This window comes from Bos mutus, chromosome 2 (genome assembly GCF_027580195.1).
Source record: "Bos mutus isolate GX-2022 chromosome 2, NWIPB_WYAK_1.1, whole genome shotgun sequence".
NCBI classification, from domain to species: Eukaryota; Metazoa; Chordata; class Mammalia; order Artiodactyla; family Bovidae; genus Bos; species Bos mutus.
The window spans coordinates 17,972,295-17,998,471 of NC_091618.1; the positions used below are offsets into that span (position 1 = coordinate 17,972,295).

Sequence of the window (26,177 nt, forward strand, 5' to 3'; positions counted from 1 at the left end):
GGCTGAGCTGAACTGATAAGTCAAAGTACCTTACTTGTTTTTTTAATTGCAGTTTTAATGTAATGTGCACTGATGATTTTTTCCCTCTAAATTGAACATTTTTTGTCTGTTCCAGCTTCATTGCCTATTTTGGATAGAGATATAAGTAATATTTTCTGAAATACTTAATTTCTTAATTTTTTAAATGTTAAAAAATAGTGACATTATTAGCTGAACATATGAAGCTTACTCCATTAGCTGTCTGGGACTTCACAGGTGGCTCAGTGGTGAAGAATCTGCCTACCAAGGCAAGAGCCACAGGAAAGTCGAGTTCAGTCCCTAGGTCAGGAAGCTACCCTGGAGGAGGAAGTGGCAACCAACTCCAGTATTCTTGCGGGGATACTCATCTCATGGACAGAGGAGCCTGGCGAGCTACAATCCATGGGGCGGCAAAAAGTCAGACATGACTGAGCAACTGAGGAATCATTTCGCTCATAATCTGTCTACAGACCATGTCCATCTTTCAGATTTCAATGGAAAAAAAAATTAAAACTTGAGAAGAAACAGGTGATCTGGAGAATTGTTATTGTACATTTGGTCTCTGAGAACGTTAACGTCTGTTCAGGATGACCCCGAAGTTCTAACGAAATCTGGTCTGTTGACTGTGGAGATCTTCCACTGCTGGGGTTCTGTGTTTAGATAGAGCACACCACCCAGGGTGTTGTCATGTCACGTACGGCGTAGGGTAACAACATGGTTTGGGGAGGCGGCAGTTGAAAATGCTCTGGTGGCTTCCCCGTTGTTCATAAGATAACAAATAACTTTACATAGTTGCTATACCTTTTTAGAATCTGTTATCCTATAAAGATGTTAGATTCCAGATTATCATGTGAAGTGTTGTGCTTGTTTAACTTTCTCCCTCTAATTGTATAGTATTGTCTAAATTGGACATTCTAATAGGCTTCAGTTCAAATGTGTATTCCTTGCAGACGGGGTGGTGAAAGAAAACATTTTGTTCTTTTGTGGCCTTATTGATGAGCATTATAGAAACTAGGTGCCATGGGGTACTGCAAAGATAATGTAGCAATAAAGTGCTAAATGAAATACTGAAAGTCTTGAAATATATAGTATATATAAAAATTAAAAAAAAAACCTCTTCGCTTTAGTTAGTAGAGAAAAGCAGTGGAGGAGTAGAGATGTGATGGGAACTTTTTAAAGCGGAGGATTTGACGGATGAGGGACCATCACTCATGGTGTCGGAAAGCTTGAGTCAAGGTTAGGCCAGAGTGAGAAGACGTCTCCTTGGACAGTCATGCCAGGCACCGTAGGAACTTCCCCAGTGTGAGCTGGTGCAGTGAAGGCTGATCATGCAAGTAGACCTAGAGGCTGCTAGGGAGCCCATGAGAAGAGTCCGTGGAGTTTTGACCAGGATGGCGGCCTGAAGAATTTTGTCATTTTTAATTTAAGATGACTCCTTTAAACATGTCCCTCTTGCGTTTCACGTTTGTAGGTTTAAGAAAATCTACCAAGAAGCGCAGCGAATCCCCGCCTGCCGAGCTCCCCAGTTTGAGGCGGAGCACACGCCAAAAGACCACGGGCTCCTGCGCTAGTGCCAGGTAATAATTTGGGCCTGTCAGTGTGATATTAGTTCATTTCCTGGGTCCAGCTTTCCCCAAAGGCCTTCATTTTATGAGTTTTTAAAAAAATTTCATGAAAGTTTTCTTTTTGAAAATCGAGCAAAGAAATTCATTCTAAATAGAACTATTATTTCTGTGAATTCTTCCCCAATATTTAACTTAACTTTTTTTCCTTTTTTGCTAAGCTTTAATCATGCCTTTTTGGGGACAACACCTTTGTCTTCTGCCTTTTCCTCTGTTGTTTTACATTATTTGCACAGAGTTCCTGCCAGCAGTTGGACATTTGGTTGTTTTTGGAGTTCCTGTCTGCCAAAGAGCTCTCTAATAAGCATCTTTATGCAGATTCGGGTTATTTTTAAAGGTAGCTAAATTTCCCAATTGTGTGATTAGTGGATCAAAAGGGATGCCTGTTGTAATGGCTGTAATATTGCTTAATTAGTTTCTAAAAGTGTTGGCATGAGTTATTGAGTTTAATGGGTGAGGGCGAGAGATGTATTTCATTTTTATTTTGCCTTACAACACCCATCTTCAGGGGAAAATGTGGGTTTTGTTTGTGTTCTTTCATGTCTCCATTTTTCCCACTTTGAGCCCATTTTCAGAAAATCATCTACCTTTGACATACGACATAGTATATTATTTCCCATATTTTCATTAACTGATTGAGAATCTTAGGTTGAAGTTAAAAAACCTTGTTACTCCAGTTTCACGTCAGATTTTCAGGATTGGTCAGTTCTGGTGTTGTGCTGCTAATTATCACAACCATATGGGACTTCTCCCTCCTTTATGTGTAATTTGCTCCTTTTGTATATAGTTTCTTGTCTTTACTAAATGTGCCAAAAACCAGTGATGGCGTGGGTGATTTTTAGTTTGCTTTTCCCATCTCAGGTCAGTTGAAAGGTTTAGTGCTTCTTTGGTTCTTCTCTAAGGTAATCAACTTCATACCTTTGAACTGCTGGTACAGTAATAACATAAGGAAACAGAATGACTTGTTGCCTAATAATAAGTCATAAGGAAAGGACTCTAGGCCCTTTAAGCTCTGCTTTTCCACTTGTTTTCTGGTTCTATTAGGATTGTTTAAAATATTGTTTAAATATCTGGAGTTAGTACACCTGTTTGCCTTTAAATTTTGTTGGCAGTACTTTTATGAGGACCTCTGAGATGATTTCTTGGTTTTTCAGGGCTTTTGCCCTATTTTGGACCAAACTTTGAATCCAGGTTACCCAAGGTTTATTGTCTTAGATATAACCTGAATTCACTGTGGTTAAAAATTAAGTTTGAACTGTTCATGGAGTCAGGTAGTCTAGTGTCCTGTCTTTCTTGGCAGCCTTCTTTACTTCTCCTCTGGAGCACTGTCTTAATGTACTAGGAGTTATTTACTTACATGCTGCACACAAGCTGTCTACCCGCCTGTCTGCAGCGTTCTTCATCTCAGGCTTTTCTGAATTTGCTGAAATTCTCTTAAATTTAGTATTTTCATAGCCTCTCACAGCTGCAGTTTCATTGCTCTGTAGACTGACACACTTGAGGGCAGCAACCAAATGTTCAGCACAGAGCGTGTCACATGATTGATGCAAATTAAATGTTAAATAAGTGACTTAATTTGAATCGCAGTAATTTGTAGCTTGGTAATTTGGGTTTGGAATGAGGGTTTTTTTTTCCCCTAAAGGAAAGACTGGCTGAGTAAATCCCTGTTTAGGGGCATACTTTTTTTTTTTTTTAACTAATTGGAAGAATAAACTCTTCTACAACTCTGGTAATTCAGCCTTCATTTCCAGGGCACTTAAGCCTGCTTCCTCCTTGTTCTTTACCAAGCAGCATTATTCATTGTAGCTTGACTTTAGTCTAAAACATTTCTTTAGTAGTAGGTTTTTGCACTTCCAAGGTCATTCGGGGGAGCTGCGGTTTAAAGTTGTAATAATTTGGAAGTCTTTTGTCTATGCATGATTTGCTTACTGATTTCACTTATTAAAATAGAAAAAGTGTCAATGAAATGTAGTTTGCTTCATGATAAATGACTAATAATTCTTTTTTCCACATCTTATAGTAATGCCTCAGTGTGAAGCAGGTGTGTTCCCAGATTTAATCTGTACCTATCTATAAATATTGAATATTTAGTTCTTTATTTTAAAGGAGAAGCTATTGTCCATGATGAGGATAGTAACTTTTTTGATGATGTAAGTCATCTGGGACTTAAGGGATGGGGATTTTGCCTATTGTCGTCTCTCTTCTTACCCGTCCCCCATTTTCAACTATCAATCTGAAACTCCATGTATTGATCCACTATTTACCCAAGAATTAGAGATCTATTTTGAATGAATTGTTTCTGCTAAAGGAATCACTTTTCCATTTAGTTGGAAGTGTTTAAAGATCACTTCTGTCTGAAAGGATGACAACAGCTCATAGCCTCACAAAAGCTTGTATTGTCAACGTGATATAGCTTGGAAGAGTTTTAAATATACAAAGTCTTGGTTGTTACCCATAGTGATTTTCTGCAACAATTTTTATGTAAAAAGAAGAAACTCGCTTTGTGTTCCATGCATTGGAGCTTTGTGCTGTGTGGACATTGCTCCTGGTCACTGGGAGCGCTGCCTATGATGGCATTTTTCTGTCGTAGTCGGCGAGGCTCTGGCCTGGGCAAAAGAGGAGCAGCTGAAGCTCGTCGACAGGAGAAGATGGCCGACCCTGAAGGCAACCAGGAGACGGTGAACTCTTCAGCTGCACGGACAGACGAGACTCCCCAAGGAGCAGCAGGTAGATTGGCACTTCTTAGGCCTAAAATGTGTTTATGTATCTTCCAGCTTTATTTGGAGATAAATTACTATTTAGGTATACGAGGTATAATGGAAAAGAGGCGACAGCTACATCTTAAGGTGTTAATAACCATCAAACTTGTTGTTTTCTTTCGTTTTATAGATTTGGTTTTTGATTAGTTGTATTCATTTGTTTTTTGTATAATTTTTTTTTCCAAATCCAAATTGGTATTAACTAAGGTCAAAGGGCTTTTAAGAAGCAGAAACTCTCTTTCTGTTTAAGCTTCTTAAACATCGATCAGTACATATAATAGTTGCCTGCTGATTTGCTTGAAAAAATTAAATTCATAATAAAAATGTATCAATATAGTTTAAATTGCTTCATAAATGTGCAGATTTTAATTTAGAGTGTTATAGTCTGTTAAAAATAAGTATTTGGTTTGAACCTAACAGCTTTAAGAATAATATTATTCCTATTTTTATGGGTTTTTTATTCTTGATATCTTAGCACAGCAAAAATTAAGTCACCCCACTCCAAGTATGTATCCAGTACCAATACATAAAGCAGGCTAAGACTTCAGTGTTTGATTGTGGCTAACAAGTTTAAGAAGTAGTTTGTTATAAGCATTTGTCACTACTATTAAAACAGATACAAAAATATTACAATTCAGCATTATGAACATATGGTTATAAGTCCCTTAAATCTAGATAATATGTGTAACTTTAGGTGTAGGCATATATATTCTTTCTTTTGAATGAAGTTCTTTCATGTATTATTATTTAATATCAGAATATGTGCCAGTTTCCTTTATTGCCTACAGTCGCTCATATGTTCTGGTTTGACAGGAAGGTTCTGGTTTGCCCACTACTGTCCATGTTTTTTGCCTTTTTCTGTCCAGCTTAACATCTTTACCAACCAGTCTTTCCTGGTTTTGTATAGTAAACTACATGGTGAACTGAACAGCATCTCATCTGGTAGTGCCTTTTTCCTAGAATAGTTTTTCTGAAGGGTTAAGTGGTAGAGTTTTGGGAAAATAAAGTACATTGCACGTGCAGCTCGTTGAAGCTCTGCATAACACAGCTGATGCTTCAAGTCTGAATATGAAAGTGGAGCAATTCCTATGTGGATGACTCTTCGAGATGGAGCTGCTGAGTGTGTTGTTAAAGTGGACTCATTATGATAATTATAATAGCTAACATTTACACAGGGTACACCCCATTGCATACACACTATTAAGCATTTTACATGTATTCTCATTTAATATTTGGAGCAACCTGCTGAGGTGTGAGCACTGTTATCCTCATTTATAAATGAGGAAAATTGAAATGCACAATGGTTAAGCTTGCTAGGATTACAGGCCTGGATGTGTGACTCTTGAAGTGCACAGTTGTAACAACAGCTGTGTTGTTCTGCTTCCCTATGGTTACTAGTTGGTTTAATTCATATGAGTGTAATTGGAGGCCAGAATGAGGGGGCGGTGAGTAAAATTGTGTTCCCTGGTATATTCACCTAAGAAGACGAAGGCTTTAAGGGATTTCATAAGATTGCCCTCCTTAAAGGCCTGCCTCCATATTTGAAATCAGAGTGTAATCTCGGTATTGTCCAAGTTTATGTCAAAGATACATGTGGCCTGTTTGCTGATGTTAGAAAGCACTAACTTGATTACGTTTTGGAGGCTGCATTGTATACCATAGGGCTTTCTCTGCCAGTTCACTCAGGTAGTTCTAGAGGAAGAGGCAAACTTCTTACAAGCTCTATATTAAGTTCTTCAGTGTAATGTGCTTTAGTTTTTCAGTATATAAAATTGAAATTTAAAGAAAATTATAACACTCTTAAGTTTGTGTTGAATATTAATTGATGGTGTTAGTTTAGAGCATCTTTTAGCATGCACCCGTATAATGTGTAATTATATTCTGAACAACCATTCTTTTGGCCTTGCTCAAAAGTTTTTATGACACTAAGAATGTATTCTTGTTGCCTCCTGTACTTGGGTATCTGGCAAACCCTTAGCCATTCCCGTGAAGTAAAAGTGAATTCTGTCAGCTTTAACTGTATATTGGAAACTGCCTTACATGGTACTGTGATGATATGCAGAGACTCTATGGGCAAGATACCAATTTAAAAGAACAGATTGATGTCTCTTAAAATCTGAGATTGGATTTTTTTTTTTTCTGCTTGATAACCTTGTTTTTATTAATACATTGTGTCTGGGGATGGATTTTGTGTGTATTGCCCAACATTTGATGTGTTCATTGAAGAGCTGTGTCACTGACTCCTAGGAATGGAATACGTTTCCTTACCTGCATGACTACAAACAGCACTCATAGGCTAAGCTAGTTTGGCTTATCTAATTTTGTAAAACTTAAAAAAGGGAGCTACAGTAGGCAAATGCTTATTAATATTTGCTTTCAAAGATATGGCTAGCTCAGCTGGTAAAGAATCTGCCTGCAATGCAGGAGACCCTGGTTCTATTCTTGGGTTGGAAAGATCCCCAGGAGAAAAGGGATAGGCTGCCCACACCACTATTCTCCCTGAGGGCTCAGGTGGTTAAAAAATCCACCTGCAAAGTGGGTGACCTGGGTTTGATCCCTGGGTTGGGAAGATCCCCTGGAGGAGGGCATGGCAATCCACTCCAGTATTCTTGCCTGGAGAATCCCCATGGTCAGAGGAACCTGGCGGACTCTAGTCTGTGGGGTCGCAAAGAGTTGGACACGACTGAGTAACTAAGCACAACACATACATCAAAGGTATGGCAGCTTGAAAGGATCTTTCGCTGTGGGTTCAATGATTTGTGTCCAAATAGGCACTCATCTCAATTAAAAGTGAGAATATCCCTGCTCCTTCTTGTAGAGGATCTGTGGCTCCCTGAAGCTTGGGACCTCACTATAATAATCTTAAAAGCTCTTTTAATTCTCTGCTTTTACAAGTTTTATGTCTTGGTTAAGGTCTTTGTAGCAGGGCAGTTTGAGGTATTTATTATTCATTATGTAAATTCTTAGAATACTCTTTTAAGAAGTAACTTAAACCTTTAAAATCATAAGTTGTAAATCTGTAGAATGGTTTAAAGTAAAACCAGCAGACCCTCTTATAAAACCCTCCAACATTACCTTACTGAACTTTTATGTTTTTTCTTAAAAAATATGTGGTTCCAGAGTATGCTTTTTGAGGGGAAGAGAATACATAACAGCAATTTTGTCTGTCACAACTTTGATTTCCACAGTTTGTAAAAGTTTCAGGGCAAGTTTAAGAGCCACTTTGCTAAGTTTAGTAATAATTGGAAACCAATAGCAGAATTTGTTAACATGGTTTTTGTATCATGTGAAAGAGCCAGTGTACATAAATTAAAAATTAGTACTGAAAAATATATTGAAGGTGCTGATAGTGTATAGTTAATAAGAGTACAGCTTGTAAAGTCAGACTTCCTGGGTTCAGATCTCATATCCGTTGTTAGTTGTCTGATCTTGAGCAAGTACACACAAAGCCTAGGTTTCCTCTTGTAATACCTCTTTGTTTGGTTGGGAGGAAACATATGGACACATTCTCCATGGAGTTAGCATTTAGTTAGTACCTTTGAGCAGCATTACAAAGTATAGTGATGGTTATTTCCTTTTTTGTTTTATTTATTTTTTTTGTTTTCAACAGGTATGAAGTGTACTAAACTCTGATACTCTTTAATATTACCATTTCTTCTTAGCCTGTAACTCTGATCCAGGGGGTTGCCAGCATTTTCTGTAAAGGCCAGATAATTGATGTTTTAAGCTTTATATAAGCTCTGTTGGAACCACTGTGTTGTTGTAGCACAAAAGTAGCCACAGTTAATAGGTAAATTAATGAGTTTGGGTATACTTTAACAAAATTTTATTGACATAGTGATGTGCTAGACTGGATTTGGCCTGTGGACCACAGTGTGCTGATTCCTGTTCTAAACCATACTTTTTTTCTTTTATTTTTTTTACAAGCTTAAAAAAAATTCTAGTGAAATGATAGGATACTTAAATGAGGAGTGAAAAAAAATATCATGAAAACATGGAGTTGATGGCTGATATATTAGCATCTCTTTCTTCAGAAAAATTTGGTATATTCACATAGGTGATCCATGTGCCTCTTTTAATAATGGCAAAATTATTCATCTTGGCTTGTGTTTTTCTGTCATTAATCTGTCACATGGACATAGTAAAGTATTGTGGATGATGTGGTCATACATAGATGAATTGTTTGTACAAAAAGTGCTTTGGGACTCAACAGACACTGAGAGGAAGGGGCAGTAAAACTGCTAGTTTTACAGGAATATATTTTCATCTCTTGGTCAGATTTGTAATATAATCAACCACTGTTTACTTAGACTGAAGTATTGATCAGGTTAGCATTTTGGGTAGTAGAAGCCTTCTGAATCTGACTTCTTCTTTCCTTTGTTTTGACATATTGGTTGCTTTCTCTTTTGTACTTAAATTTAATTAAGTGTTTTGTGGTCTTCTGTTAGTTGTAATGTATATCTTCAGTGTTTTGCCCTGAAAATAAGAAAGCATAATCTTTGCATACTCTTGAAGTGGAAGAAAACATGGCAAATGATTGTTTCAAGACTAGTCCAGAAATAGAGCAGACTGAAGAAGGCACACATCCCTGTGGAACATTTTCCCTGTGTTATGTTTGTGATTATTTGCCTGTTTATTAAATATCACAGTGGCTTTAGCCGTGTTACATTTATGGACTTTTCATAGAGTTCAGAATAAGACTGAATTGAGGAGCAGTTTGAAAGACAGGAGGAAACAGTGACAATCATATATGAGTGAAACGCAAGGCTTGTATGTTAGGTTTGTTTCTGTTGTCGTCAAGCCATCTCTTTTCCATAAAAGCTACATGATGAAGTCTAGAAGAACAGCTGGTGTGCAGTGTACATGTTTGCCTTTAATGTAGTATTGTCGGTAAAACTCTGCTTTTTCTTTTTAAAGATAAACCAGACATAATGAGTTTTAAATATTCCTCTCCTAACCCTCACCTTCTCCACCCACCCCCACCCCACCCCACCCCACCCCCCAGCCTCTAGTTCTGTTGCAGGGGCTGTGGGCATGACCACCTCTGGGGAGAGCGAATCTGATGACTCCGAGATGGGACGGTTACAAGGTAAAGACCGTTATCAAGCTTATACAAAGCCGTGGTCATGGGCTGCCTGTCACTGTGCTCTTTGTTGAAATTAATTTGAATAAGCTCATATAACTATAATCTAGCAGTGCCCACCCATATCTCCAAAAAAAGCTCTTGATTTACTGATTTGGAATTGGAAGATGACCCATTTGTTTCTTCATCTTTGCTATTTAGATAGATAAAATCTTACATAGTATATTTTTTGTTGTTAATTTTTTTCTCCATTATGGTTACATAGGCAGCTAGTAATCAGTTAAGGATCATACTGAAAAGGGGTTGCTTCATATATTGTTCTCTGGTACCTAATAACAGCACATCTGGTAGGATGCTTTTTGCTGTATTCTTTTGTGTTCTTGATCAGCTGTTTCAAAATAATGTACAGTGTATACATAAATTCCAGGCATTATAATGTTGTAAGTGCTTTTTTAAAAGCAGCTTCATATTATGTATACATTGTTTATAAGTACATGAGTATGTATTTTTATTGTCTTCAGTTGTTTATCCAGTCGGTCCCCAATGTGAGGCTTACAAGAAACATTAATGAATGAGTTTCAGATAGTCTTTTTGACTGAAACTCTCATGAACAGTTTTTCTCATTTTTGGAAACTGATAAAACTTATTTTTCCTATGTTTTTAGAGAATCTCATCATATCTGATTAGGTAATAGAATAAAAACAGAGCAAATGTGCTTAACATATAATTCTTCAAAATAAATGTTTACTTTAGGTTTTTCTTGGACTATTTACGTGGTCCCTGGTGGCATTAATGTTTAATATCTCCATAAAACTTTAAGATGCCCTGGAGTTGATACATATGGGTGTTGTAATTTATAGTAATTGCATTAGTATATATAAGTGTGGTTTTGAAAAGTTTCTTGTACCTTCTCTTTTTTTTAAATTTTATTTTTATTGGAGGTTAATTACTTTACAATATTGTAGTGGTTTTTGCCATACATTGACATGAATCAGCCATGGGTGTACATGTGTTCCCCATCCTGAACCCCCTTCCTACCTCCCTCCCCATCCAGTCCCTCAGGGTCATCCCAGTGCACCAGCCCTGAGCACCCTGTCTCATGCATTGAACCTGGACTGGCCATCTGTTTCACATATGATAATATATCATGTAGCTTCTCTTAAAGTTTAAAATTTAAACTAGAATTGTTTAAACGAATTACATGATGAATCAGTTGTTGGAAGCTTCTAGATGAGGTAAGTTGTATTAACAACTCAACTGTTTCTCCTGCTCTGCTCTTTTCCTTAGCTCTGTTAGAGGCCAGGGGTCTTCCCCCTCACCTGTTTGGTCCTCTTGGTCCTCGGATGTCACAGCTTTTCCATAGAACAATTGGAAGCGGAGCTAGTAAGTGAATACTTTTAAATTTGTCCTCTCCTCAAAACTCTTTATTAGTTGATTGCTGTTCTTAAACTGTTTATCTATTCATATAGGAGAGTTTTCACATAGGGACTTTACATGAACTTTAACCTATTTTTAAAAATAGAGCTTGTGCATATTCTTACCTTAAATAATACCAACTCTTCAAGATTTTCTTCTATCCTTTTATGTTTGATTACTAAATTGGAGCCACTGAAAAACCATTCAAAGTTAACAGCAAGACCCTTTTTTTGAGCTGTAGAGGAGTAAAGACTCTCAGGTGATGACTTCGGTTATTGTAACATCTGATTGCATGATTTGCATAGATTCATGTCTTGTGTTTTTTATGGTATAATAAAATTTAACCCAATAGGCAGTTGATTATACAGTGAGCCCAAGAGGAAAGATTTCTCAGCAGAATAACCAGTAACTAAACCCAGAAATCTTATCATATATGGTAGACATAAGAGTGACTCTTTAAGTCTTAGTTTGTAACTAAGAGTATGATTTTACATAATTACAAATTCCATTAAATTCTGTTTGGTATAGAATACTACCTTTAGCTTCCTTAAGCAGTAAAAAAATTTACATTTAAGCATTTTTTAAAATTGAAATATAATTGATTTATAGTATTGTATTAATTTCTGATGTACATCAAATTGACTCAGTTATACATACATTCTTTTTTACATACATATATACATTCTGTTTTACTTATCTATAATGTTTCCATAGAGTCAGTAGGCTATTGGTAGATTTCAGTCTTAATTTCAAAAACTTCTAAAGTGTACCGAAGCTTATTAGCTCTGAACTTAAAAATACATATTCATACAATTTTCAATAAAATATTCTTTTTTTTAAAATAATGCAGTGTGTGTATATGTGTTCATATATGTGTGCTTGAATCTTTTTTTTTTTTCATTATTTATATATGTTATTGAAGTATAGTTGACTTATGTTTCAGGTACATAGCAAAGGTGATTCAGTTATACATATACACATTTATTTTCAGATTATTTTCTATTGGTTACTATAAGATATTGGCTGTAGTGAGCTTCCCTGGTGGCTCAGACTGGTTAGAAATCCGCATGCAATATGAGAGACCTGGGTTCGATCCTTGGGTTGGGCAGATCCCCTGAAGGAGGGCATGACAACCCACTCCAGTATTCTTGCCTGGAGAATCCCCATGGACTGAGAAGCCTGGCGGCCTACAGTCCCTGGGGTCACAAAGAGTCAGACATGACTGAGCGACTAAGCATATACTCACACAGTGTATACTGTAAATCTTTGTTGATTGTTGCACATCTCTTTTTTTAAGTTGTTGACTTAATATGAATAGAAGGCTAGATTTCTAATGTACTTGCATCTTAACTTGATCTTACGGAAAAACTTGAACTTTTTGACCAACCAAATACCTGAGGGTTTCAAGAAGCAGTTGGTATTATTGTTTTTATTTTCTTTTGCTTTTATTGCCCTGTTACTCGTCTCTCAAATAACACTCTCCTGCAGAGTTCTCGAGGACCCTGGAAAATTGATTTTTTTATTCAGTGTCATTTATGAGGCACTGGGATTGTTCAGAGTCATGAATAGGATGATAAGCAGAGTTGTTTCCCACATGGAAGCTTCCCTGTTAGAGTGTGACCCTTGTAGTAAAGAAGACAGTCATTACATTGTAAAATTTCAGGTAGTGTCATTACAGTGAAGGAAAGCAATGCAGAGAATGGAAGGAGATTGCTGGTGTGGTGATAGGCTGGTTAGAGAAACCTTCTCAGGTGTGGAGATTTTGTGTTGAATAAAACGAAGAGAGAAACCAGATTTGCTGAGGATCTGAAGGAAGAAGGAAGTGCACGGCCAGAGATGGAAATAAGTCTGGCCTGCTCATTAGACTGTGGGAGGGGCATAGGAAGGTGAAAGAAAAGTGGTAGAAGATGAAACCTCAGAGGTAAAGGTACTTGGCAGGTCATGTTAGACCTTTGCAGGCCAGCAGCAAATGTGGGGTTTATCCTAAGGATAATCAGGATTTATCTTTATTATGAAAAAGATCAAACAGATGAAAGTTGAAAGTATTAGTAGTATAATAACTTCCTTAAGCTCATCAACAATTATCAGTCCACACAGCCATTGTTTCATTTATACCCTTAATTCTTCTCCCCGCTCCCAAGACTTTTTTTTTTAACTTATTCACCTGGATATATTTGAATTTCTAACTATAAAAGTAAGGATATTAACATTTTTAGACAGTGTTCTGGTTATATTAAGATCTATACTTTGCCATAAGTTAATGTGTGTGTGTGTGTGTGTGTTTTAATAGAAATTTGATTTCATTTATTTTGAGGGAAATTTTTTTCTGGAGAGAAAAATTGTTGCAGGGCTACCTAAGCATATTATCATTAAACATCAGAACTCCATATTAAGGCTTGACTATTGCACGTGGGGGAGAAGGCAATGGCACCCCACTCCAGTACTGTTGCCCGGAAAATCCCATGGATGGAGGAGCCTGGTAGGCTGCAGTCCATGGGGTCGCTAAGAGTCAGACATGACTGAGTGACTTCACTTTCCACTTTCATGCATTGGAGAAGGAAATGGCAACCCACTCCAGTGTTCTTGCCTGGAGAATCCCATGGATGGAGAAGCCTAGTAGGCTGCAGTCCATGGGGTCGCACAGAGTCGGACACGACTGAAGCGACTTGGCAGCAGCAGCATTGCACGTGGAAGCAATGGCACCCCACTCCAGTATTCTTTCCTGGAAAATCCCATGGACGGAGGAGCCTGGTGGGCTGCAGTCCATGGGGTTGCTAAGAGTCTGGCATGACTGAGCGACTTCACTTTCACTTTTCATTTTCACGCATTGGAGAAGGAAATGGCAACCCATTCCAATGTTCTTGCCTGGAGAATCCCAGGGATGGAGGAGCTTGGTGGGCTGCCGTCTATGGGGTCACACAGAGTCGGGCACGACTGAAGCGACGTAGCAGCAGTAGCAGCAGCATACACTAGAACCAGAGTAGAAAACAGTCACACACACCCGTGCCCACGACTCAGCTTCAGCAGTGCCTGCTTCGTGGCCAATCTGTCTTTACACTCGCCAACATCTCTCTTCTTGCATTAATTTGAAATGAATCCTAGACATTCTATAATTTTATCTGTAAACATTTCATCATGTAGCTCAAGATCAGTTCAGTTCAGTCACTCAGTGGTGACCAACACTTTGTGACCCCATGAATTGCAGCACACCAGGCCTCCCTGTCCATCTCCAACTCCCGGAGTTCACTCAAAACTCATGTCCATCGAGTCGGTGATGCCATCCAGCCATCTCATCCTCTGTTCTCCTCCTGCCCTCAGTCTTTCCCAGCATCAGGGTCTTTTCCAGTGAGTCAGCTCTTCGCATCAGGTGGCCAAAGTATTTGGAGTTTCAGCCTCAGCATCAGTCCTTCCAAAGAACACCCAGGACTGATCTCCTTTAGGATGGACTGGTTGGATCTCCTTGCAGTCCAACGGACTCGCAAGAGTCTTCTCCAACACCACAGTTCAAAAGCATCAATTCTTCGGCACTCAGCTTTCTTCACAGTCCAACTGTCACATCCATACATGACCACTGGAAAAACCATAGCCTTGACTAGACAGACCTTTGTTGGCAAAGTAATATCTCTGCTTTTGAATATGCTATCTAGCTTGGTCATAACTTTCCTTCCAAGGAGTTAGCGTCTTTTGATTTCATGGCTGCAGTCACCATCTGTAGTGATTTTGGAGCCCAGAAAAATAAAGTCTGACACTGTTTCCACTGTTTCCCCATCTATTTCCCATGAAGTGATGGGACCGGATGCCATGATCTTCGTTTTCTGAATGTTGAAATTTAAGCCAACTTTTTCACTCTGCTCTTTCACTTTCCTCAAGAGGCTTTTTAGTTCCTCTTCACTTTCTGCCATGAGGGTGGTGTCGTCTGCATATCTGAGGTTATTGATATTTCTCCCAGCAGTCTTGATTCCAGCTTGTGCTTCTTCCAGCCCAGCGTTTCTCATGATGTACTCTGCATATAAGCCAAGATAATGCCCCTTAAAACACACATACACATAGGCACATACATCCATATTACTATTGTTATATCTGAAAAAGAAACCAGTAATTCCTTCTTAATAGATGCCAGTCAGTGAGCTTTCCATTGTCTGAAATGGAAAAGCAAAAGTAAATGAATAAATAAGTAAATTTCTTGTGAACTGGTAGTTGGGTCTAGAGACTTTTTCAGGTTCAAGTTTGATTCTTATTTTCCTCTGATGGGGAGAGCCGAAGTGGTAGTGTTTTCTCATATTTAGGAAGCATATAAAGTTAGATCACCTCCTAAGCCATCAAAACTCGGTTCTTAGATAACAGGGATTACAAATGAAAGTATTTTATATCTAATGATCAGTCTCCATTTATTAGGAGTAAAAGAAGTAATTTTGTTGAAATATATACTGAGTCGTGTCCCTATTCTTTGCAGCCCTGTGGACTTTAGCCCGTCAGGCTCCTCTGTCCAAGGACTTTTCCAGGCAAGACTGCTGGAGTAGGTAGCCATTTCCTTTTCCAGGGGATCTTCCCGACCCAGGGATCTGACTCAAGTCTCCCACATTGTAGGCAGATTCTTTACTATCAAAGACACCTGGGAAGCCCACAGAAAGAATATCTCTCCCTTCTATTTGGTTACCCAGGGGAATAGTTGGCATAGGAAAAATATCTCCTACCCTTTATTAACCAGTTTTCCATTCAAAGTGCTGCTGTTATTAATTACCATTGTCAAGCAGGTTGAAATGTGTTTTAGACATTTCACTGATTTTCATTGATGATTAAATTTTCCACTCTTTGATCTTTTTTGGTGTGATCTCAGTAGTTTTTGAAGCCCTCTTTGCTTTCTGGTGAGTCAAGCTCAATAACTCCAACCCCACACCTGAAATCAGGTATTGCCTCAGAGAGCCCTGGTTTTCTTTATAGGAAATGGTATTTAGATCCCACAGTCTCGGCTGTAGGTGTATTTGCTACTGGATTGATCATTGTTATTAGACTTGTTTAATGGACAAACTTGATTATACTTAATATTTTAAGATAAAAATAATGAGTTCATACTGATAATGCCAGTTCAAATTCAGGTCTTCAGGGATTTTATTTATCGGGTATTTCATACCAAAAATTTCAGTTCCCAGGAATAGTTATTTATTTATTAGGACTTCCCTGGTGGCTCAGATGGTAAAGGATGTACCTGCTACGTTGGAGACCTGCCTTCGGTCCCTGGAGAAGGGAATGGCTAGCCACTCTAGTATTCTTGCCTGGAGAATTCCATGGACAGAGGAGCCCAGCAGGCTATAGTCCCTGGGGGCAAAGAGAGTTGAACACGGCTGAGCGAATGTCACTTTCATTTATTTACTTTATCCTACAGTACAAAATTCAGCTTTACACCAAAAATAGTCACATTGAGAAAGTTTTAATTTTGCAATAGTTCTTTTTTTTGTTCTTGGGTTGTATCTCACTTTATGGTCAGCTTTTGTATTTTAGAGTCATTTGAAATAATTATGTTCATGTTGCCAGGTTGGTTTGGCTCCTTTGCTTTATTTTGCTTATAATTTTTAGGTATTGACTTTAAAATGTTATCTGGCTTTTATAATTCATGTTATTTACAAAGTTCCTGAAGTCAGATCTATAAATTTTTAAAAGTCTTAACATCTTTTACTATCCCTGTAGCCTGTTTCCGCCTCCCACACAAATAACCTTTGTAATTTTATGGCCTGTCCTTTTGCTGTTTACTTAAGAAAACAAAAACAAATCCATATTGTCTACTTCATACACACTGCCTTTGTTAGATAAGAGTAGTAAACTTTGCCTTCCTTTTAACAGTAAATCTTGGTGTTCACTCTTCATAGATGCTGTCCTTATCATGCACAGAGAGAAGGGGGTGGGGAGAGAGGGAGGGGAGGGTCTCCCATGCCTTTTGTGAAGTTGTCATAATGCTGCAGTGTGTGGATGTACAGTTTCTTAGCCAGTCCCGTGTTGCACATTTGGGTGACTTCCAGTCTTGGTTGTGTTACAGTGAAATACAGCTTTCCTATTTTTAACTTTTATCTTTAGGCTAGATTTTTAGAAAGAGGATTGTGGTATAAAGGGTCTAGGCATACAACATTTTGGCAGATGTAAATAAATCAGCCTCTGTTGGAGATTATAATGCATATCCTTGGGCTATTATACATCGCCTACTTTATAGTAATAATGTTACCATATCCCAAACAGTGTAAGCACTTTGCAGCAGTTTAACTTTTTCTCTTGCCATCCTTTATGTTGTTGTTTTGTTTTGCTTACACATGTGTTAGAAAGACAGTGGGGCAGTTTTTGTTTTAAAACATCCATCTTCTTTTATTTTTGCCCACATATATGTACCATTTCCAGTACTCTTACTTCTTTCCTGCAGTTCCTTTCTCCTATCTGGATTGTTTCCCTTCAGCCTAAAGAACTTTTCTTACATCGGAATAAATGCTAGTAGTGATTTCTCTCTGCTTTTGTTTGAAATCCTTGATTTGCCTTAAGTTTCAAAAAATCATTTCCCCAGGTGTAAAAATCTCATGTTAGCCCTTTGTAATGTCTCTTCTGGTTTCCATAGTTTCTGTTTAAAAATCTTACTATAAACTTTTCAAGGCAATTCTTTTCTCCCCTGGCTTCTTTTAAGATTTACTTTGTATTAATTTTTAATAGTTTGACTATATTAGGCCCATGTGACATTTTCTTTCATTTTCAATTTGCTTGAGTTTCACTGAACCTTTGCATCTGTGAGTTCATACCTTTCATCAGTTTTGGAAAATTGTTGGCCATTATCTCTTCATATATTGTTTCTTTTATCTCATTGTCTATTCAGGTGTTCTCCTTCATTTTCTCTGGGAGTATCAGGATTGTAGACGTTCAGACTTTGCACTGCATCCACTGGGTCTCTCTAGCTCTGTTTTTGTTTTTCCCAGAATTTTTTTTTTTTCCTTATGCCTAGTTTGAAAACTTTCTGTTGACCACATTTCAGATTCACTAATTCTTTTTTCTGTTTTCTTCTTCCATCTTTGGTTAAATTCATCAATGAATTTTAGATTTCAGGTGTGTTTTCCAGTTCTAGGCAGTTATTTGATTTTTAAAAATAGATTCCGGTTCTCTTTGAAATTCATTACATTCCATTTTGTCCATCTTTGCTTATCCTTGCAATTTGTTTTATTTATTTTGTATTCAAGTATAGCCAATTAACTATGTTGTGATAGTTTCAGGTGGACACCAAAGCAACTCAGCCATCCATATATATACATGTATCTGTTCTCTCCTAAGCTCCCCTCCTGTCCAGGCTGCCACATGTCATTAAGCAGAGTTCCCTGTGCTGTATATGTATAGTAGGACTTTTTTGGTTATCTATTTTAAATATAGCAGTGCATACGTGTTGATCCCAAGCTCTTCAACTATCACTTCCTCCGTGACTTAAATTTGCAATTTATTAATTACAGTTATGGAGCCTTTCCTGGTGGCTCAGACAGTAAAGAATCTGCCTGCAACGCGGGAGACCCAGGTTTGATCCCTGGGTTGGGAGGATCCCCTGGAGAAGAGAATGACAACCCACTCCAGTATTGCCTCTAAAATTCCATGGACAGAGGAGCCTGGTGGGCTACAGTCCATGGGGTTGCAAAGACTCAGACATGACTGAGTGTCTAACACAATCGCAGTTACAGAATACCTAGTTTATAGTTTCTATTGGTTTTCAGTTCATTTCAGTTCAGTCGCTCAGTCGTGTCCGACACTTTGTGACTCCATGAATCGCAGCACGCCAGGCCTCCCTGTCCATCACCAACTCCCGGAGTTCACTCAGACTCACGTCCATCAAGTCAGTGATGCCATCCAGCCATCTCATCCTCTGTCGTCCCCTTCTCCTCCTGCCCTCAATCCCTCCCAGCATCAGAGTCTTTTCCAATGAGTCAACTCTTCGCAAGAGGTGGCCAAAGTACTGGAGTTTCAGCTTTAGCTTCATTCCTTCCAAAGAACACCCAGGGCTGATCTCCTTTAGAATGGACTGGTTGGATTGAATGGACTGGTTAGATCTCCTTGCAGTCCAAGGGACTCTCAGGAATCTTTTCCTACACCACAGTTCAAAAGCATCAATTCTTCGGTGCTTACCTTTTTCACAGGCCAACTCTCAAATCCTGCTATTGGTGTTAGTCTGCTTCTATTGTCTTTTGCCCCCTTTTGATTGTTAGTCACATACTCCTCAGCCATATCTGGTAATTGATTATGTGAACTGAAGAGACCCCAAGTGGTATTTTCTGTTAGTGTTTCCTCTTCTTCAGTGTTAAACACTGTCATAAGCTGACCACTTTGCTCCAGTCAGGGCTGTAGCTTGTTTCATATATGGCTCATTTCACCTCTGGCTTATCCCTGTTTGTCATGAGCCTCGTAGGGTTTTTGCGGAGGTGTGGCGGTGGGTGAGGGTTTGTGGGGTTGAGAACCATGCACATCTCCATCTACTTAGACTTTATATTCATTATGCAGTCTGAAAATGTTGCAGATGTCTTGAGGATGGGGGCACTGGCCATGTGTGTTTGAGTCAGGCCTCCTCCCTCTGTGGGGATTTTGTCCTCTGAGTACCCTGAGACTGCAGGTGTTTGCATTGTCTTAGCAGAACCTCTGACTCAATCCATGGTCCTCTTCACGGCCGCAGAACTTAGCAGATGTCCAGTGGGGCCAATTCACACTTGAACACACCAGCCTCCTGTGACTCTCGAAAATGCTGGGACTTATCTTTCTTCAGTATCAGCAGTCAGTAAACTCCTGCCCATGGGCCACGTCAGCCTCCTGCTTGTTTTGATATAGCCTATGAACTAAAAATGACTTTTAAATGGCTGAAAAAGTTTTAAAGAAGTATATTTTGTTACATGAAAATTAAATTCAAATTTCAGTGTGTATAAATAAAATTTGGTTGGAATATAGCCATGTTTGGCTTATTGCCTGTGTCTGTTTTCATGCCACAATGCCAGGATCGAGTAATGGCAACAGCGACCCTGTGGCTTATAAAGCCCAAAACATTTACTGTCTTGGCTCTTTATAAAAAAATGTTTGCCTTCTGACCCATAATCTTTGATCAGTTCAGTTCAGTAGCCCAGTCGTGTCCAACTCTTTGCGACCCCATGAACTGCAGCACGCCAGGCCTCCCTATCCATCACCAGCTCCTGGAGTTCACTCAAACTCACGTCCATCGAGTTGGCGATGCATCCAGCCATCTCATCCTCTGTCGTCCCCTTCTCCTCCTGCCCCCAATCCCTCCCAGCATCAGAGTCTTTTTCAATGAGTCAGCTCTTCGCATGAGGTGGCCAAGGTATTGCAGTTTCAGCTTTAGCATCAATCCTTCCAGAGAACACCCAGGACTGATCTCCTTTAGAATGGACAAGTTGGATCTTCTTGCAGTCCAAGGGACTCTCAAGAGTCTTCTCCAACACCATAGTTCAGAAGCATCAATTCTTTGGTGCCCAGCTTTCTTCACAGTCCAACTCTCACATCCGTACATGATCACTGGAAAAACCATAGTCTTGACTAGATGGACCTTTGTTGGCAAAGTAATGTCTCTGTTTGTGAATACGCTATTTAGGTTGGTCATAACTTTCCTTCCAAGGAGTAAGTGTCTTTTAATTTCATGGCTGCAATCACCATCTGCAGTGATTTTGGAGCCCCCCAAAATAAAGTCTGCCGCTGTTTCCCCATCTGTTTCTCATGAAGCGATGGGAAATGATCAGATGCCATGATCTTCGTTTTCTGAATGTTGAGCTTTTAGCCAACTTTTTCACTCTCCTCTTTCACTCTCATCAAAAGGCTTTTTAGTTCCTCTTCACTTTCTGCCATAAAGGTGGTGTCATTTGCATATCTGATGTTATTGATACTTCTCCTGGCAATCTTGATTCCAGCTTGTGCTTCTTCCAGCCCAGCATTTCTCATGATGTACTCTGCATATAAGTTAAATAATCAGGGTGACAATATACAGCCTTGACGTACTCCTTTTCCTATTTGGAACCAGTCTGTTGTTCCATGTCCAGTTTCTAACTGTTGCTTCCTGACCTGCATATAGGTTTCTCAAGAGGCAGGTCTGGTATTCCCACCTCTTTCAGAATTTTCCACAGTTTATTGTGATGCACACAGTCAAAGGCTTTGGCATAGTCAATAAAGCAGAAATAGATGTTTTTCTGGAACTCTCTTGCTTTTTTGATGATCCAGCAGATGTTGGCAATTTGATCTCTGTTTCCTCTGCCTTTCTGAAACCAGCTTGAACATCTGGAAGTTCACGGTTCAGGTATTGCTGAAGCCTGGCTTGGAGAATTTGAAGCATTACTTTACCAGTGTGTGAGATGAGTGAAATTTTGTGGTAGTTTGAGCATTCTTTGGCATTGCCTTTCTTTGGGATTGGAATGAAAACTGACCTTTTCCAGTCCTGTGGCCACTGCTGAGCTTTCCAAATTTACTGGCATGTTGAGTGCAGCACTTTCATAGCATCATCTTTCAGGATTTGAAAGAGCTCAACTGGAATTCCATCACCTCCACTAGCTTTGTTCGTAGTGATGCTTTCTAAGGCCCTCTTGACTTCATATTCCAGAATGTTTGGCTCTAGGTCAGTGATCACAGCATTGTGATTATCTGGGTCGTGAAGATCTTTTTTGTACAGTTCTGTGTATTCTTGCCACCTCTTCTTAGTATCTTCTGCTTCTGTTAGGTCCATACCATTTCTGTCCTTTATCGAGCCCATCTTTGCATGAAATGTTCCCTTGGTATCTCTACTTTTCTTGAAGAGATCTCTAGTCTTTCCCGTTCTGTTGTTTTCCTCTATTTCTTTGCATTTATTGCTGAGGAAGGCTTTCTTATCTCTTCTTGCTATTCTTTGGAACTCTACATTCAGATGCTTATATATCTGTCCTTTTCTCCTTTGATTTTTGCTTCTCTTCTTTTCTCAGCTATTTGCAAGGCCTCCCCAGACAACCATTTTGCTTTTTTACATCTCTTTTCCATGGGGATGGTCTTGATCTCTGTCTCCTGTATAATGTCATGAACCTCTGTCCATAGTTCATCAGGCACTCTTATCGATCAGATCTAGTCCCTTAAATCTATTTCTCACTTCCGCTGTATAATCATAAGGGATTTGATTTAGGTCATACCTGAATGGTCTAGTGGTTTTCCCTACTTTCTTCAATTTAAGTCTGAATTTGGCAATAAGGAGTTCCTGATCTGAGCCACAATCAGCTCCTGGTCTTGTTTTTGCTGGCTGTATACAGCTTCTCCATCTTTGGCTGCAAAAAATATAATCAATCTGATTTTGGTGTTGACCATCTGCTGATGTCCATGTGTAGAGTCTTCTCTTGTGTTGTTGGAAGAGGGTGTTTGCTATGACCAGTGTGTTCTTTTGGCAAAACTCTATTAGTCTTTGCCCTGCTTCATTCCGTATTCCAAGGCCAAATTTTCCTGTTACACCAGGTGTTTCTTGACTTCCTACTTTTGCATTCCAGTCCCCTATAATGAAAAGGACATCTTTTTTGGGTGTTAGTTCTAAAAGGTCTTGTAGGTCTTCATAGAACCGTTCAGCTTCAGCTTCTTCAGCATTAACTGGTTGGGGCATAGACTTGGATTACTGTGATATTGAATGGTTTGCCTTGGAAACTAACAGAGATCATTCTGTTGTTTTTGAGATTGCATCCAAGTACTGCATTTCGGACTCTTGTGTTGACCATGATGGCTACTCCATTTCTTCTGAGGGATTCCTGCCCGTAGTAGTAGATATAATGGTCATCTGAGTTAACTTCACCCATTCCAGTCCATTTTAGTTTGCTGATTCCTAGAATGTCGACGTTCACTCTTGCCATCTCCTGTTTGACCACTTCCAATTTGCCTTGGTTCATGGACCTAACATTCCAGGTTCCTATGCAATATTGTTCTTTACAGCATTGGACCTTGCTTCTATCACCAGGCACATCCACACCTGGGTATTGTTTTTGCTTTGGCTCCATCCCTTCATTCTTTCTGGAGTTATTTCTCCACTGATCTCCAGTAGCATATCGGGCCCCTACTGACCTGGGGAGTTTCTCTTTCAGTATCCTATCATTTTGCCTTTTCATACTGTTCATGGGGTTCCCAAGGCAAGAATACTGAAGTGGTTTGCCATTCCCTTCTCCAGTGGACCACATTCTGTCAGACCTCTCCACCATGACCCACCCGTCTTGGGTGGCTCCACACAGCATGGCTTAGTTTCATTGAGTTAGACAAGGCTGTGGTCCTAGTGTGATTAGATAGTTTTCTGTGATTATAGTTTCAGTGTGTCTGCCCTCTGATGCCCTCTCAGAACACCTACTGTCTTACTTGGATTTCTCTTACCTTGGACGTGGGGTATCTCTTTACGGCTGCTCCAGCAAAGTGCAGCCACTGCTCCTTACCTTGAATGAGGGGTATCTCCTCACTGGCCGCCGCTCCTGACCTTGAACGTGGCGTAGCTCCTCTTGGCCCTCCTGCACCCGTGCAGCCAGTGCTCCTTCGATGTGGGGTTGCTCCTCTCAGCAACCTTTGATAGTGTGGTTTTTTTCAAAGTGTAGTTTGTGAGTTCCTCGGTTGTGCCTGAGATCCTTACATTGAATTCATAAGGCCAAGGCTGATGGTAATTAGTAAGATTTTTCCTTTTCTCTCGTTTGAACTAAAAGTGTAGAAGCTGTGGTGGGTGTAAAACTGCTGGTACCTTAATAAGAATCAAGGCAGAGATACCAAATGACTGGCAGTCATGTTATTCTGCAATGTTAAATAGGTACATGTCTTTTAAATAATCTTCGTGACAAAGTAGGGTCCTTTTTTTTTTTCTTCCACTTCATCTCAGATAACCTTGTATCATAGGTTGAGAGTGGAAGTGAAAGTGACTGTACAGCTGTTTTATTAAGCTTGACATTTAAATGATTTGCAGCGACAGCAAAATAGTGCTACTACATTTTTTTTGTTTTGGAAAAATATGGTCTTTTCCACAAAAAGTTTGTTTATATTAATATGTAATGAATTAATCAAGTACTTAAAATTTTTTCTCTTTTAATTCCCGACACATTTTATAAATAACAGTAGATATAAACCATGTACGCAAGAGTGCTTTGGGGACTGGGGAGGGATTCTCAGTAATTTTGTATAAAATAATCCTTAGAACCAAAATTCACTGATCTGTTTGAGGTTATTTCTCTTCATATAGCAAAGGAAAATAATGGCATTGACTTTCTGTTGTTGCTTTCAGTTTGAGATAAGGTCTTTTTACGACCATCCCAAAAGACCAGTGGCATTATGACAATTTTTTTTTTTAATGATTACTTTGATCATGCTGAAATGATCCATATGCTTAGAACTGCCAGCCTCAATATTTATAAGACATACCATTGCTTGTGTTAATTTTTCCTATTTTAGGTTGTGGTTTTTAGGGTACTTTGAATGATTTCATTCTTTAAAAACAAATCCAGAAGCAGCTAAGGATTCTTTTGTTTTCACAGTTATTTTCCCTTAATTTTTTTTTTCTCTCACATTATTTCAACACAAAAATGATAAGCCTGCCCTAAGTGGAACTGATTTTATTTAGTTTGAAGAATTTTAAAGAGGCTGTTCCTTTGAACTGCAATTTCTTGTAGTATATTTATGGGTGGACTCTTAATTATGATGAAAAGAGTTAGTGATATTCTGCAGTTCGATAGCCACAGCCTTAAATAATAGAGAAAACAGACTTTGTGAGGATTATTGTGCATCCCTTTGAAAGGTGTTTGCCCTCCAAGAAGATCATTCCTGTTTAATTGGGGGGGGGGGAATTGCTGTTCATGTGAATTCTACATTCATTGACAGTTTCCAAATGTGTATCATTTCTAAGCATTTCAGTAGTAAGTGGATTTTTTCATTTCAGTAGTAAGTGGGAAAAATCCAATACACAAGGAGCAATTGGAAAAGGTCTTGAGAATGAAAGGGTTTGAATAACATCAGGTTTACATTTGTAAGTTTTAATGGAGTTAATAATGGTTACAAGAAGGAGGGTGTCCAGGAAAATTTGAAACACATTTGTAGACTTTATTTTTGACTTAGTTTATTGATAACTTATTTATTGTGGTAGTTGAGTCTTAGCATTTTTCAAATGTTTTGAGGATGGAATTAAACCTTTAAAGTAGAAGTTCTCTAAAGCACTGTGGTAGCAGCATATGCACATGAAGTGAGAGGAGGTGAAAAGGCTCATCTTTTGATGTTTTGGGAAATCATTCTTGGCATTCCCTTTGGTTAAATGCATTATTGTTCTGTTTGTCTTTATTTCTGTGCTTTCACTGTTACTTGCATTCCATTTATTCTGATGGAGGTGTTTAGAGGTATATAACATTTCCTTTGATGCCTGGGCATCATTGTTTACCAGGTTTTTATTACGGCAGAAGAGACTTTTTGCTCATTAGATAATACATATTTTTAAAAAGCAGGTAGCTCAGCTGATAAAGACTCTGCCTGCAATACAAGAGACCCCGGTTCAATTCCTGGGTTAGGAAGATCCCCTGGAGAAGGGATAGGCTACCCACTCCAGTATTCTTAGGCTTCCCTGGTGGCTCAGTTGGTAAAGAGTCTGCCTGCAATGTGGGAGACCTGGGTTTGATCCCTGGGTTGGAAAGATCCCCTGGAAGAGGGCATGGCAACCCACTCCAGTATTCTTGCCTGGAGAATCCCCATGGAGAGAAGACCCTGGCAGACTGCAGTGCATGGGGTTGCAGAAAGTTGGATACAACTGAGCAACTCAGTATACACATGCTAAGTGTAGTCAGTCCATGTTAGTCTTAGGGATATTACTTTTTGTTGCATCTGTTAAAATCAATCAACATCTCTCATTTAAAAAGATTAAAAGAGGAGAGTATAAATAACTGTGACATTGCTTTAAGGCCGAGTAAAATCCCTCTTTAGTTGGGATCCAAAGAAGAAAAGTAGCCAGCTGACTGTGTAAAGTTACACTTAACACCTAGTAATAATTTTCTTAAAGGTTTAAAAGTAGTGATTTTATTTCTGTGTGCAGGTTCTAAGGCCCAGCAGCTTCTGCAAGGACTACAAGCAAGCGACGAAAGCCAGCAGCTCCAAGCCGTTATTGAGATGTGTCAGTTACTGGTTATGGGGAATGAGGAGACGCTGGGAGGGTTTCCTGTCAAGAGTGTAGTTCCAGCTTTGGTAAGAGAATTTTCCCCTCATTTTATCCCACTCATGCCCTGAGTGCTGCTCTTATTTTTATAAAAGCATGATCATTGTCATTAGGAACTTTAG

At 39.0% G+C, this 26,177-nt stretch overlaps 1 protein-coding gene across 17 annotated transcripts in view; it reads left to right on the top strand.

The window, feature by feature from the left end:
- TRIP12 (thyroid hormone receptor interactor 12) overlaps positions 1-26,177 on the top strand; it is a 151,105-nt gene that overhangs the window by 74,502 nt on the left and 50,426 nt on the right. For all 17 annotated transcript variants that reach the window (XM_070385536.1, XM_070385538.1, XM_070385558.1 and 14 more), the window contains 5 exons: positions 1,490-1,595; positions 4,231-4,367; positions 9,405-9,488; positions 10,770-10,865; positions 25,936-26,084. In XM_070385536.1, coding sequence (XP_070241637.1) covers positions 1,490-1,595; positions 4,231-4,367; positions 9,405-9,488; positions 10,770-10,865; positions 25,936-26,084 — 572 coding nt within the window. The remainder of the gene's footprint in view (positions 1-1,489; positions 1,596-4,230; positions 4,368-9,404; positions 9,489-10,769; positions 10,866-25,935; positions 26,085-26,177) is intronic.